At 38.5% G+C, this 15,431-nt stretch overlaps 2 protein-coding genes across 2 annotated transcripts; one reads left to right on the top strand and one right to left on the bottom strand.

Moving 5' to 3' along the window:
• Positions 1-3,172: 3,172 nt before the first annotated feature.
• Positions 3,173-4,177, top strand: LOC133744813 (cyclin-dependent kinase F-3-like). Its single transcript, XM_062172856.1, has one exon. The coding sequence runs from the start codon at positions 3,173-3,175 to the stop codon at positions 4,175-4,177; it is 1,005 nt and encodes a 334-aa protein (XP_062028840.1).
• Positions 4,178-4,536: 359 nt separating this feature from the next.
• Positions 4,537-9,843, bottom strand: LOC133742998 (uncharacterized). Its single transcript, XM_062170735.1, has 10 exons — positions 9,619-9,843; positions 7,325-7,384; positions 7,169-7,208; positions 6,844-7,022; positions 6,680-6,718; positions 6,428-6,514; positions 6,194-6,254; positions 5,475-5,599; positions 5,025-5,116; positions 4,537-4,903 (listed from the first exon to the last, which is right to left on the bottom strand). The coding sequence occupies exons 1-10, from the start codon at positions 9,664-9,666 to the stop codon at positions 4,789-4,791; spliced, it is 846 nt and encodes a 281-aa protein (XP_062026719.1). The 5' UTR covers positions 9,667-9,843; the 3' UTR covers positions 4,537-4,788.
• Between the last annotated feature and the right edge of the window lie 5,588 nt (positions 9,844-15,431).

Here is a 15,431-nt window from a genome sequence, read left to right as displayed (position 1 = left end):
ACTTGCTGCTGCAAATTGAAAGCTGCTGCTTTCTTCCTACCTCAGGCCCAGTGGGGGCTCTGATACCACTGATAGAAAATAGTTTTGACAGAAAACAGTAAACAAGAAGAAGAATATCTAGAATTCAAAAGTACTTTTATTGACTAATCAGCATGGTTTAAATAGTAAACCTACAACCAACTTTACGGAAAGAAAGCAACAGCTAGTCCACTACAATATGACTAGTCTAATCATCATGATAACAACAGCTAAACAATGTCTCCTAAACTTTAGGGATATTCGTAAAGAATTGGTCATCACAAACCAATTCGTGTAGATTAGGATTTCCACAATTATTCAAATAAAACAAACTCTTTCACGCAGAAGAAGGCTTTTATACCTAGGACAGAAAATCAAGGCAAAATCGTAATTTCACAGTGACTGCTCGGCTCGAGCCGGCACTGTTCATAAGCCGATGAACAGTGCGTTGAGAATTAGTATATAGTAAATTTGTTTACTAGCTACTTATACCTAACATTTTAAACAATTTCATCCATGAACTTCTATATAAGTACAACATCATTCAAAACTATTTGTAATTACAAGTTGTAAAGTGAAAATGGCCAAAGTTGGGATGTTAATCAGCTTTCACATTATCCTAGTTGTTCTTGATTCAAGTAAACTCTCATTGTTCTTGGTAATTGTCCACATTTATTGGTTGAAGTTTTCATCCATTATTAAAGTTGGTTGATCGAATTATTAAATATGACTCAAATAATAGTTATAGTTATACTTTATTATTACCACTGAATTGCGTTAAGAGTCATGAAAAATTTTCCTCCGCTGTTGGTTGTAATTCAATTGAATGGCTGCTTGCATAACATTATTGATGTCTTATTGCCGAAGAAAATATATACTTGAACATTAGTCATTGTACCTATTTCTAGGAATTCACGTATATAATTTTCGTTTTTCGATTTTGAAACATCTATATGCTTATATGTATTAGCTACTATGATGGCTGCGAATGCTAACGGGTGTCCCAAAGTGTTTTACAATGTATGGTGTGAAAAAGACAAATATGACCCAGAATGTAATGCTAAATCTTTGGCGGTAGATCCTCAAAGTACTTCATATTGCGAAAAAGCCCCATGCTTAAAGGATAAATATTTCTATATATGTATACTTCCTTCTTGCTAGATGCTCTTCCTAGTTCTTCTCATGGCATTCCATGGAAATAAAGGAGGAGAAAATTAAATAAATGAATAAATGCTTTGCATAATGCAAGCAATATCCATCGATTTAAAATTATAGGATGAAGCTATTTTCACCTTACCAAATGCTTTGGTCACCCTCCAATTAAACTTTTACTTTGAAACTTTCAATTTCTTCCTCAACTAGGTCCATGATCCAACACAGCACAAAAGTTTTGATAGCCAAATTATGTGCATTCCGTACCAGCCACCAATGCCAACAATATTTGTGCATTCCATTCAATATAAATTGTAAAGACATCCATATGAAGTCAATCTAAAGTCAAGGCACACGGTGGCAACTAGTGAACTAAATGTGAACTCAAGTTTAGCAATATAACATCCTTCTAGATTTGAGATCACTTAAAATTTAAGACAACCCCAAAACTAGTTTTGAAAACCCCAAAATCATACCAATCAACTCACACTCCCAGGACCCATATTTCAATTAGAAAAAAGTTAAGAAGGGAATAACTAAAACTTAATCGAACCAACCTTCATTAGTCTGGGCATTGGTGACCACAAGGTCGAAATCAGTACCCCTCCCAAAATGCTTGGATTCAAATATTTTTTCTTTGAGTATACCAACTGAGATGAAAGGACCGTTCATAGCAATAGAATCATAATCTCTTGCGCTCTTAAATTTATAGTACACCGCCATGGTAAATATTCTTTTTTTTTTCTTTTCCTTCCAAATAAGAAATTAGGTATAACACCACAACAAGAACAAACACCCAACGATAATCAAAGGCCTTGATTTTAAAAAATATAAAGGCCTTATATTAAACTCCAAAGAAAAAATAATCAAACAGTACAAAAATTCAAGCTCTTATTTTCTTTCTTCTTTTTTTTTCTCCGATTACTCTACTGAGATCAATCAATTCAAACCGCCGCAGAAGGTCTCCAATCTCCCTTGAACGCCGAACCCTAACTCTTCTCCGATCACCGATTCGATACCTCGCACCAGATAAAGACTTCTGCAACCCTCCGCCGATGAATCGTCGCAATTCGAATCGAATCTGAAAAATCTCATAGGCAATAGCAAAACCCCTCTGTAATTGCAACGAACAAAGACTTTGATATTCTTGAAGCAATCTGAAAGAATCAGAGAACTCTAGGGCTGCGGAATCGATCCGGTGGATTCAATTGACAGCGAAACGACGTCGGATCGTGGAAGCGGAACCGCCGATCGGGTTGGGCCGCGCGGATATCTCCGGGAACAATCGCGAACTGTGTTCGTCTCCGATGACCCCAAATCGAGAGAAATCGAAACCTTCAGAAATCGAAACCTGCGGGATTGAAAATCAAGCCTTCGGGGGTTAAGAATCATGGCTGAACGGCCGCTAGGGTTTCGTTTGGGGGAAATTTGGGGATGGATAATCCCAAAAGAGAGAAGGTAAAATGATAAAAGGGGGTCGGATTTTCTCGTATTATAGACGCGAGTGAAGCGCGTTCTCGCCACTCGCTAGAAAGCGCGTTTTGGCAACTGGCGCGGGCTTAACCGCCTATCTGGTGTTGTTGACGCGTGAAGCCCAAGTAAACTAAGACATGAAGAGTTGAAGACAACCTGTTGAGTTCGCGAGAAACGGTGTCGCTTTGTTCCTCGTGAATCAGGACGCGTTTTCAAGCTTTGGGCTCACGCAAGTAAAGCAAATGACTGAAATGCCCTTGCCGAAAATCAAGTCCGCAGGTGAGTAGGAAAAGGGAGTGATGGGAAATTATAAATAGGATCCGAGGACTCCGCGAATGAATCCACTGCTCTTCTTCCCAATTTCGGTGGAGAGTGTTAAGTGTGCGCTAGGGTTTCCAATTCTTTGGGTTTCTAATTCTTCTGAGGATGAGTAGCTAGTGGTGCGAAATCAACACTACTGATTTCGTAGTCCAAGACTACTTGAGAGGTTTTCAATTCTTTGATTTGTGTCTGGGTTTTGTTCAATTCCATGGGTAGATACGAGATACTAAAGCTGGTTGGTGAGGGGAGTTTTGGGTGGGTGTATCAGGCCATCGACAACTACACCAGTCAGTTTGTGGCGATCAAACAGCTGAAGCCAAACGGCGATCCGTCGGCATGTGAACCGGAAATCCTTGCTCTCCAAAATTTGGAGCACCCCAATATAGTGAGCCTCAAGGGTGTTGAACACCAAGACGACGACGTCTTCTTTATTTTTGAGTACATGGAGGGGAGCCTTGGTGATCTTATTAATGAGAGGCGGAGCAGGAGAATCCCTTTCTCGGAGGCCGAAATCCGATCATTGAGCCGTCAGGTGTTGCAAGGCCTTGAATTCATGCATCACCAACGAGGGTTCATGCACCGGGATCTGAAGCCGGAGAATCTTTTGGTGAACAATGGCGTCATTAAGATTTCGGATCTGGGTACTGCGACGGAGATCGACTGCGGCGACCAATTCCATCATCATTACGTCACCACAAGGTGGTACAGAGCCCCGGAGATGCTGTTTCGAGCCTTCGTGAAACACGAGAGGCTTCGACCCTTTGAGTACGATGAGAAAGTAGACATGTGGGCGATGGGGACAATCATAGCAGAGCTCTTTCTCATGTGGCCTCTCTTCAAGGGTGACGATGCGCCGGATCAGCTGTACAAGATATGCCATGTCATAGGGGCTCCAACTTGGGATTCATGGACGGAAGGGATGTTTTTGGCAACATTTATGAAGATGCCTAAACTTGGGCCGGAGAATGGTGTGGGTCTTCGAGCATTGATGCCATATGCCAGTGAATCGGCCATCGATCTCATAGAGTCTCTTTGTTCTTGGGACCCTTCGAAAAGGCCTAGTGCTAAGGAAGCTCTCCAGCATCCCTTCTTCAAGAGAGGGCAGAATGTTGACGCTCCTCCTGGGTTCTCATATTGCACTCATACAAGGAACAATGTGGTTCCAAAGATGACAGAGTTATCAACCATGCAGCCAATACTGGGAGCCTATTGAGGCAAGGAGACCAGAGTTGCAGTAGATGTCTATGTTTGACTATTGTAGGAGTCTTAACAATTTATTTGCCAGTAATGAGGCACAAATAGATCTGATTTTGAATAGGAAGTAATGTAATTGTACAAACTTTGAACTGATCTGTTCTTTTAATGAAGATGGTGACATTCATCACCCTTATTGTTCCATCATTTCTTATGTAACTCTATTGTTAACTAGTCTGTTCTGCATTTCTTTCAAGTAATCTCTAATCTCATTTCTACTCTGTTCTGCATTTCTTTCATGTATTATCTCGAATCTCATTTTCTGTACGAAAAGGAAACAAAAATGTTACCAAAAATATCATCTTATGCGTAAGGAAATAGCCAAGAAAAGGAAAAACCACCTGCATATAATTGCTCGAGTACATGTAAAACGCCCACTATCTAAATTTACAGTACATCCTTCCAAAAGAAAAAAGAAATTTACAAAGCATTTCCACCACCAAAGTTCTCTTCTAAAATCCCTTGTTTCTATTGATCTGGTCATATTGAAACTGAATCAAGCTACAGCAACCATCTTGTATGAAAAGAACCGCTATGATACTGCTGGTTATCCCGTAAATAGAAGTAATTTCATACATCGGTCAAGATTAATGAAGATATAATCACAACATATGCCAAGAAAAAGAAAATGGCTATCTGCATGACGAACTTTGGATTTTCCCTCATGTTTGGTGATGTAACTGCCCTGTAACCAGAAAGCATACATTTGTTAAAAAGCTACAAAGCATAACTACGTGAAAATAAGGAAAATACAGGAGAGATGAGGAAAAAAAATCCTTAAAGTTTGTTTTCCAAGAAGTTATTACCTAGCAATACGCTGAGAAAATCGATGAAAAGGTAAACTCTGAATGAAGACAATGCCTGGTCCGGTTAAAACAGCTGTTACTAGATTGTCACCCTGATATATGTAAAACAGTTAGGGAAACTTGATTCTTGGAAACAAAAAGAAAAGGCAAGATTAAAGATGTAAAATCTGGGGATCCTAAAAGCATTTAGCAGAGGGTTATCATTATCTAAAGGAGAAACATCCCAAGAACAGGGTCATTTGCATCCGAAAGAATTTATCAGCACTGTGGAGGACTTTATTTGGTCATCCACTGTATACAGGTTCAATCAAATCACCTAACAGGTGGTTCCCACTATAACCCTTCAGTCCAAGTAACCCAGCTCAGGAGTTGAGGGCATGCAACCACGTTATCAATATAGAAGCAATAACAAAAGGATACTGCAAAGTTCCAGAAATTGAAGCAACTTACACCAAACACTGCTCTTCTCATGGGCCCATTGTATTTGATTTGAACGTTGACTGTTGTAGTCACAGCTGCTATACAAGAAACATCAACAGATAGTACCTCGCCCACCTCAAGATTTTTTTGTACAACTAGCAAAAATGAAGAAAGCCAGAAAAATTCCAGGATTAGTCCAAGTCCAATTAAGTGATAACTATCTAGATTGGCCAAGAAGGAACATTATTCCAAGAGTTTTCAACTAAAGTGGCAGAACTTTGTCCCTTATTTTAACACTTCTTATAGAGCATTTTATGAATAGCAAAGAATGATTGTGCAAAGAGCCTTTTGTATCTCCCACTTTTCTGAATGTCCTATGCATCTCCATTTTTACTATCACTGAAAAGTTCTATGGAAGAGTATTCTTGAAAAGAGAGGTTAGGATTTTGCTAGTTTTGATCGAGAGACAATGTGAGAAGTTTATTTTTCATGCAACAAAAGAAACTGCAAATACTTTTGGTTTAGAACCTGAGGTAAAAATCAGAGCAAAAAGGGAGAGAGGAAAGGAAGAAAACAAGAGAGGTGGTTTGATTTAGCAAATAAATAAAACCACACATTGAAATTGACATCTAACAACTAAGAACCGATTGAACAGTGACATATCTGTAGAATCTGTAGCAGAACCAAACTCTTAGGAGTGCCCAATCTGAAATATGCATACAAGACATAATGCCTCAAGAAATGCTTACCAGATCCACCTGCAATTATAAATGCAAGCCCTTGGCCAGATAGCTTCTGTCTTAGAAAACCCTACAGTAACATCAACACTGCAATTAGATAAACAAAGAAAAATCATGGAACTTTGAAAAACAAATGAAGGAGACAAATTAAGGGGGGGGGGGGGACAAAAGAAATTAATTAATGGTAGGAGAATGCTCAGAAAACAAAAATGAAAAAAATTCTGAAACTCCCCAGTATCTTACCTCTGCACCAGGAATGATATTACGAGCCCTTTGGTCAATTGTATTACTGACTTTAACATCATTAACGGAACAAAGGAATGCATCTGGCTGTAAAATTTAACAAGTCCCATAAAAATCCAGTTGATAAGACAATAAAGGTGTATGTCAATTGTAACAAAAGAAAGTATGGACAATCAAAATTTATTCACTACAAACAGGGCGACTAATAGAAACTGAAAACAATTAGTGAAACAATGAATAAATTAGTTGTACCTGGCACAAAATCTCTCCACCAAACATTGCCAGATCAATCTGTCAAACAGAAAAGAAAAAAGAAAAAAAAAACTACAATATGTTACAGATGGTGATTGGGAACAATATCTATACAAAAGTAATAAAATAAATTCCTAAAATTTAGCGTGCTTAAGACAACGAACCGGGAGAATTCTGGCCAGCGAAGGTGCAGCAATTCCAACAAACCCATCGCCTTGACCGTTATTGTGAAAAACTATGCTACTCACTGTCTTGCCAAAAAGCCACTGCCACACCCCTACTTCATTTTCAGGAACAAAAACATTTTCCATTTCGATCGACCCAGACATGAAGCACATTGAACCTAAATTTATTCATCCATGTGACATTGACAACAACAATTTAAATGTTCTCTACTTTGGTTGGTGGAACTATACCAAAATCAGTCAAACGAATATGACAACTATAATGCACCTTATGAATTAAAAGTCCAGGCTTGTTGGAACTTACCAGGCTTTGCTATAACCTTTTCTTCCGGCTTCAACATTATCTGACATTGAAAGGCAGGAAGAAGGTTTAACTTCCAGTTAGAAAAGTGATTGGAAGATACAGGAGAAAAGACATGCATAAATAAAATGATATAGGTTGGGTTATTATAGAGTATACCTGCACCAGTTGAGCTTCACCGCCCAGAATTTGAAACGGTATCATAGCATCTTGTGGACTCTACAGGACATTACCAAACATAACTCCACATGTGAGATAACAGTACCATAGCATATATCGTCAAGTAGTTGCAAAGATGTTTATTGGCACAACCCAACTAAATATAAATATGGATGCCTTGATCAATGAGCATAAGCTAGAGATATCTACAATACTCACCATCAAGGAGAAATTTCAAGTCAAAGCATATGTTACTTTTATATGTAAAAGTACAATGCTTGAGCAAAGAAATGGAAATAAGTAACTAAAATTCTCCAAGCCAAAAAAAAAAAAAAAAACATTTTGTTTCTGTTGGATAAGTATACATTCAGGATATCTCTATACACCAGATATCCAGTGGCGGCAATAGCAGGAGACCTATGATAAACGAGTAAAAATCTGTAGATAGTATTCAATCTATACGGTAGATTTTATACTTTGTATGATATATGCCTCTCCTAATTGATAATATATTCAAAGTTTCAAACTTCTACACAAGATTTCAATAAAAGTTATAGCAGGAGAACGTATCAACCCAAGTTTGCATATTTTCCATGAACCCAACAGCACCATACTCATAAGGCATCCTAAAAGAAATTGTGGAAATATAGGACTCCGTTACATATATATGTTGACTATTAGAAGTGAGATGAGTAAAATATCATGTATGAATACAACAAATTATATATCCCAATGCCATGGCTTTTAAGTATTGTGACAAGATTAGAAGTCCTATTGGTTTGCAAACTCAGCATGCATCTCCATACCAAGAGTTTCTGTCAATAACTGCTTTTATTGATAAACTGAGAAATGCAACTTTATGTTATGCAATAAAATAAATTACTGATCCGGATGGATTATCCAAATGATGCCACTGTCAATTAATATTTGATAGATGGAGATCTAAGTAACATAACTAAAACATTTATGATTTTTTTCATCTTCTTGATGTAAGTATCATTTTCCTAAATTTGTGCACCATGTGTAATAAAAACTGAATGTATCCATATTCATCACGTAAGCATGCTAATTTATCATAAGTAATCAGGTGTTGATATCCATGACACAAATGATAGTTTACGCCGACTGACTTACGCCAATAATCAAAGTCATGTTAACAAGTGATTAGAGATCAAGACAGCAAGTAATTACTAGCATAGGCACTCTCTCGGAGAGAAATGACATGACTATGAATGTGCAACATGTGCCATGTTCGTGCACAACTATTTTATCCAGTCCGTAATCCTTCAGAATTTCACATCTGTGTCTGAAGTCTTGATAAAACAATTTCTGAATGGGGTGCCTGGATCATGCAGCCTGATATGATCAAGAATTATCCACACGATCCTAATGCAACACATGGACAATCTTTTTATGGACAAAGGACAGCCAGCAGGACCGATATCCAAACCAATCAGAAATATGATCTCATGCCTAACATCAGTTTCCATCATCTTTCGACCTCACTATCCCCAAACCCGTAGACATCAAGATTCATTAACGAGAGCCTAAGACTACACTGCACGCCTTTCCCAGACTACAGATGAGTGCAAAAAGGTCGCCCCCAAAGCCAATGCGTTAGTTCCACAGAAAGAAAGCCGCTAACTGTTGAGGCTGATGATCTTGGTTTCAATGATGAATATATAGACTAGTGGTGACCCAATCATACCATGAATGCAGCACCTATCATCCCTAACTGACTTGACTTCAGACAGGCAAAGCATGCCCATGCACCAAAGCATTACCCATACTGAATTAGCGGTTAAATCACCACTGTTTTCAACCACATTCAGTGCAGTGTTAAACCTCTTAGCCACCACATTCTGGATCCCTAAAGTTGGAACTTGGAATTCAAGAATCAACCAAGTACCGTACAGCCGAAAATCAGAACTATTATATCATCAACATTTCCATGAAACGTATGCCAATCACCAATCTACCTTATCTAGCTTTCGACTAATCACCTACCTAATATGGTTCTCACTCGACTCCATTTCATCTCAATTTTATCATTCTAACACTATCTAACCAAATCTTAAACATCCTATCAAACTTTGCAATTCTTCAATCAACATTGACACTCAAAATCCCAAGCAGATGCAAAGATCGCTACATCTTCCACATTACAGTCGACAAACACAGATCAATTTCAGCTAACCAAAACACTACTCCCACCAATCAAAAACCCCAACCGGAACCAAAATTAACAGATCAAAAACCCTAAATTTCAAAGGAAAACCCCGAACAGCGAGTACCTGGTACACGTAGGGCTGAAACGGCGTTGAGAAAAACGGTGCAGCCATGGCGAAGAACGACGATTCAGCTCAGAATTCACCAAGATCAAGCAGGAACGATGAATCAAATCTCACCAACTCCTCAGTTCTTCCGTCCCATTTTGCTTTTCTTCTCTGTGTAATTTTGTCTACCTGGTTTTTAAGGGTACAGTAAATAAGTCTGATCGCTCCAGAAGAAAAGAGAGACGACACTGTAACTCCGTAACGTAGTGCTCTGATGAGACGAGATAGAATGACTGAAATAACCTTCTTGGGAAGTGATTTTCGGCTTCGAGTGGAGGAACTTAGAGGTTTGGTTTAGGGCAGTTTTGTCAGTGCGAGTGGGTTGGAGGGTGTAAGCGTGGACTTATTGAAGTGGCGGAGCGTGATTGGTTTGGGTATCAAAGTCGACGTGTTGAAATGTTGTCAATCGTGCCATATCTGTACTATTATAATTGGAGGCTCTCTTTTAGTGTCAAATGCTTCACCAAATTTTGAATGTGTCTATAATACCTTTTAATAACATAATTATCAAATTAAGTTAATAAGATATAAATAAATAAAAGAGTAAATTGAAAAAAAAATACCCAAACCACCACTATTTTATGTCTAAAAAATAAATAACCACTATTCTTTTTAGTCGATTTATTTTCCATTAACATCACATTATCACCCGCGAGAAACGCGGGCACGTTGCTAGTATGGAACTAATGGAAGGCAAGTGAGATGATTCTAACGTGGAATACACAGGATGACGTCGTTGTGGTTTACCATTGTCTTCCATATGAGTAGTTTTCTCTCTCTCACACACACACAATTGGGATCCCTTTTTTGGTCATTTTAAGGGATCCATTGTAGGACCCATTTTTCGATCGCATTTTGACATCTCAACCGTTCAATTTTTTTGTTTTATGCAAATTTTCAGCTAAATTGATGATCGTTAAAGTATCAAACTAGGTATTTGGCTAATAGGCTTGGGCTTGCAATTGTTCTCGGGCTTAGAGCTTTGTCCTTGGTTTATTTACTCTGGACTAATTTGCTACTGGTTTAGATTGGGCTCTCCAGGTGGATGGCATGAAAGTTGTTGCTATTGATAGTCCTGAGATAGCCCCCTTGTGTAGAGGCTTCTCTAGGTATCATGAATAAATTGTGGAAGGCTCTTAACTTGGTTTAGAGGCTTCCCTAGGCTCTTAACTTGGTTTAGAGGCTTCCCTGGCAATGTCAGGTTACTCTAGTTATTTTGGGATTTCATTATGAGGTTGCAGTATGTTAGATTAATCTAGGGTTTTTGCTTTATGTTTTTCTTTCATGACTCATTATTGTCACAGCTCGTTGATTGAGTGAGTCATCTTGTAATATTTCCTTCTTTACTATTAATGAATTGACACCTCCTATTGGGAAAAAAAAAACATCCGATGTGATTTTATGAGGAAAAAAAATAACAACAACTTTGGTAGATAAGTACTTTTTTTTTTTTTGACTTTGTCAAGGGGAACCCAAAGGCTTCCTAGGCCCAAGATACTTACAACTTTGGTAGATAAGTACTTAATATTGCTTAAGAGCATGCATCTCCAACAGTTTCCCTATCTTATTTCTTAATTTCACGTTTTCACCACCTATTTTTGGACTGAAAAGAGAGAATATAAGAAATGACGATAACCATATAATTTTTTATGTATAATCAGTTACATATGTTGGACATAAATACTGGTAAAGTGACATATATTACACATGTGAGATCTCATGTTAAGTAGCGTGACTCAATTTTTTGACAATTTTCCTAATAGTTCATGACAATATTAATGGGGAATCTGGTTAAGTTTTGTTTCTCTCTTCTTTTTCTTATTTTGTAATCTACACCATTAATTATCTAAGATTTGTTTACTAGCTACTTATACCTAACATTTTAAACAATTTCATCCATGAACTTCTATATAAGTACAACATCATTCAAAACTATTTGTAATTACAAGTTGTGAAGTTAAAATGGCCAAAGTTGGGATGTTAATCAGCTTTCTCATTATCCTTGTTGTTCTTGATTCAGGTAAACTCTCATTGTACTAGGTAATTGTCTACATTTATTGGTTGAAGTTTTCATCCATTATTAAAGTTGGTTGATCGAATTATTAAGTATGACTCAAATAATAGTTATAGTTATACTTTAACATTACCACTGAATTGCGTTAAGAGTCATGAAAAATTTTCCTCCGCTGCTGGTTGTAATTCAAATGAATGGCTGCTTGCATAACATTATTGATGTCTTATTGCCGAAGAAAATATATACTTGAACATTAGTCATTGTACCTATTTCTAGGAATTCACGTATATAATTTTCATTTTTCGATTTTGAAACATCTATATGTTGATTTGTGTAGCTAATATGGTGGCTGCGAATGCTAACGGGTGTCCCAAAGTGCTTTACGATGTATGGTGTAAAAGGGACAAATATGACCTAGAATGTAATGCTAAATGTTTGGCGGTAGATCCTCAAAGTGCTTCATATTGCGAAAAAGCCCCATGCTTAAAGGATAAATATTTTTGTATATGTATACTTCCTTCTTGCTAGATGCTCTTCCTAGTTCTTGTCTTGGCATTCCATGGAAATAAAGGAGGAGAAAACTAAATAAATGAATAAATGCTTTGGATAATGCCAGCAATATCTATCGATTAGTTATATTTAAATTTCTAATGTTACTTCAACGAGCTGGAAAGATAAAAAGAGTGTTGGGTGTGTGGATCTGATTCCACATAGGATAAGGATTTGTTAATCCTTGATCAAAGAGGAGTTTTGATTGTTTCCTACCTGCTTACATAATCCTACTTGGTAATGGTTTCTATGTCTATTGGGAATAGGTTTTCAATGTCTTATAGGGTCTAGTTAGATATTTATAAATAAGGGCATAAGTTGTAGTAGTAGATCAAGTCTTTGAAGCATTAAACAGAGAGAGCAAGTGAGGTCTTGAGAGTTGGTGAGAACTTCTTGTGAGAGACTCTTGTATTCTTCTTCTTCTATAATGAAAACCAAGCAGCCCGGGGATGTAGGCAAAGTTCTTTGCTGAACCTCGTTAACAAGTTCGTGTTTGTTTTCTCGATCGTTTATCTATATTGTTTTGCACTTGTCTGCTTCAGCAAGAGGAATTCTAGGTCGAATTCCTAACAAAGTGGTATCAGAGCTTAGGCTCTAGAGTGGAAATAATGAGCATAGAAGACGTTGAGAAGAGGGTCGATAAGTTCGACGGTAATGACTTTAGCCTATGGAGGTCACAGATCGAGGACTACTTGAATATGAAGAAGCTTGCTGAGACTTTAGAGGGCAAGCTCCCAAAAGATATGAAGGAGGAAGAATTTGTTGAGATGGATAGGATGGCCCTTGGAGCCGTTCGACTATCGCTTTCGAATGATGTACGGGATTTGTTATCAAGGAGACTACGTTGAAAGGGATGATGGATAGTTTGTCCAACATGTATGAGAAGCCAAATGTCGTTCAGCAGTTGTACTTGATGAGGCGGCTGTTCACTTTGAAGATGGGTAAGGGTATATTTGTTCGCCAGCAAGTTGGGATAGTTGGTGATATTATCGAGCAACTAGCATCGGTGGATGTTAAATTCGACGAACACATCAAAGCTTTGGTGTTGTTGACTTCCATGCCTTCGGATTGGGATGTGACTGTGAACTCAATTTGTAGTGGAGCTGGGACTATGAAGAAGCTGAAGTTTAATGATGTGCGTGACATTCTTCTGAATGAAGAGACGCGAAGACAGAATAACCTTGAAGATCTTTCAAGTTATGCACTCTCTATAGAAAATAAAGGTAGAACGTTCAACAAGAACTCAAACAACAATCGTGGAAGGTCCAAGTCTAGGGCACTGGGAAAAGGCCGAAGCGTGTCCAAGTCAGGAAAGTGGTCCGATGGGTATTGGCATTGTGAGAAATTTGGACATGTCAAGAGAGACTGTAACCAGTGGAAGGAGACAATGAAGATGGCAAACACAACTGAGTTTGATTCGGATGCACTTGTACTAAGTGTTACTGAATCACCATTGGAGTCATGGATCGTAGACTCTGGAGCGTCATTTCACTCAACTTCACAACAAGAACTCATGGTGAATTACCGACATGGTAATTTTGGCAAAGTGTTTCTTGCTGATGGTGGAGCGTTGGAGATTGTGGGAAGGGGTGATGTGAAGATTTCGCTGACAAATGGTGGAACATGGACCTTGACCAATGTTAGACACATACCTCGGTTGAAGAGGAATTTGATCTCTGTGGGTCAATTGGATGATGAAGGATGTCGCACTACCTTTGAGAAAGGTACATGGAATGTATGTAAAGGAGCTATGGTGTTAGCTCGTGGAATCAAGACAGGGACACTTTATACGACCTTGAATATTATTGCTATTGTTGAGAACAATGAAGGCACTGTGATCGTTAAGAAAAATGAAGATGCATATTTATGGCATCGTAGACTTGGGCACATCAGTGAGAAAGGTATGGGCGTACTTCAGTCGAAGGGTAAACTACATGGTGTGGACTTAGTGAAGATTGGGCTTTGTGAAGACTACATATTTGGGAAGCAAAAGGTTGTTAGTTTCTCAAAGGGTGGCAAGGCGCCAAAAGATACAAAACTGGAGTTGGTTCATACTGACGTGTGGGGACCTGCACCGGAGCTTTCGTTAGGTGGCTCAAAGTACTATGTAACTTATATTGATGACTCCACAAGGAAAGTATGGGTTTATTTCTTGAAAAAAAATGGGAAGTATTTGATACTTTCAAGAAGTCGAAGGCGATCGTAGAGAATGAGACCGGGTCGAAGATCAAATGTCTGAAGTCGGATAATGGAGGTGAATACTGTGGTAATGATTTCAAAGAGTATTATGCAGAGAATGGGATTAGGATGGAGAAGACAATTCCCGGAACTCCACAGCAGAATGGAGTGGCTGAACGCATGAATAGGACTCTGAATGAGCTCCCAAGGAGTATGAGGATACACGCAGGATTGTCAAACATGTTTTGGGCTGATGCGATTAATACTGCTACTTACTTAATTAACCGTGGACCATCAGAACCATTGAATCATCTCCTACCCGAGGAAAAATGAAGTGGAAAAGAGATAGGCCTATCGCATTTAAGAGTGTTTGGTTGCATGGCATATGTTCACATTGAGTCCGGTGTGAGAAGCAAGCTGGATCCCAAGTCTAAAAAGTGCATATTCATAGGCTATGGCGGTGATGAGCTTGGCTATAGATTTTGGGATATGCAAAATAAGAAAGTTGTAAGGAGCATGAATGTCATCTTTAATGAAGAGGTGATGTACAAGAATAGGCAAGCAGCAGAGCCTAAAAGTCTTGTAAGAAAAGATCGGCAGTTTGCAAGGTTGGAAGAATTGTCCAATGAAGATGTGTCTAAGGGAAATTATGGGGAGGAACGACAACAACAAGAAGCTCCTGAGGTCGCACAACCTGAAGAACAAGTTCCTAGTGATGAGCCAGTGACACCTCCTTTTGTGTCAAGAGTATCGTCAAGAAGTACTAAAGGAATACCAGCTGATAGATACTCGCCTTGTGCTAACTATTTGCTGTTAACTGACTGTGGTGAACCCGTGAGTTATGATGAGGCAATGCAACATAAAGATTCTGCTAAGTGGGAAGGTGCCATACAAGATGAGATGGACTCTCTCATGTCCAACAATACTTGGGAGTTAGCTAAGTTACCAACAGGTAATAAAGCATTGCATAACAAGTGGATTTACAAGATTAAGCAAGAAGTTGATGGGAGCAAACGTTACAAGACAAGGT

The sequence above is a fragment of the Rosa rugosa genome, chromosome 4 (genome assembly GCF_958449725.1).
Source record: "Rosa rugosa chromosome 4, drRosRugo1.1, whole genome shotgun sequence".
Lineage (NCBI taxonomy): Eukaryota > Viridiplantae > Streptophyta > Magnoliopsida > Rosales > Rosaceae > Rosa > Rosa rugosa.
Note: the sequence above shows the minus strand (reverse complement) of the source record. Positions and strands in the feature narration are given on the sequence as shown.

Excerpts from the sequence above, each read along its gene's own strand:
- LOC133744813 (XM_062172856.1), top strand. The coding sequence starts at position 3,173 with ATGGGTAGATACGAGATACTAAAGCTGGTTGGTGAGGGGAGTTTTGGG.
- LOC133742998 (XM_062170735.1), bottom strand. The coding sequence starts at position 9,666 with ATGGCTGCACCGTTTTTCTCAACGCCGTTTCAGCCCTACGTGTACCAG. Across the intron at positions 6,255-6,427 it reads ATATCATTCCTGGTGCAGAG|GGTTTTCTAAGACAGAAGCT; the intron begins GTAAGATACTGG and ends ATGTTACTGTAG. Across the intron at positions 5,117-5,474 it reads TGAGAAGAGCAGTGTTTGGT|GGTGACAATCTAGTAACAGC; the intron begins GTAAGTTGCTTC and ends TACATATATCAG.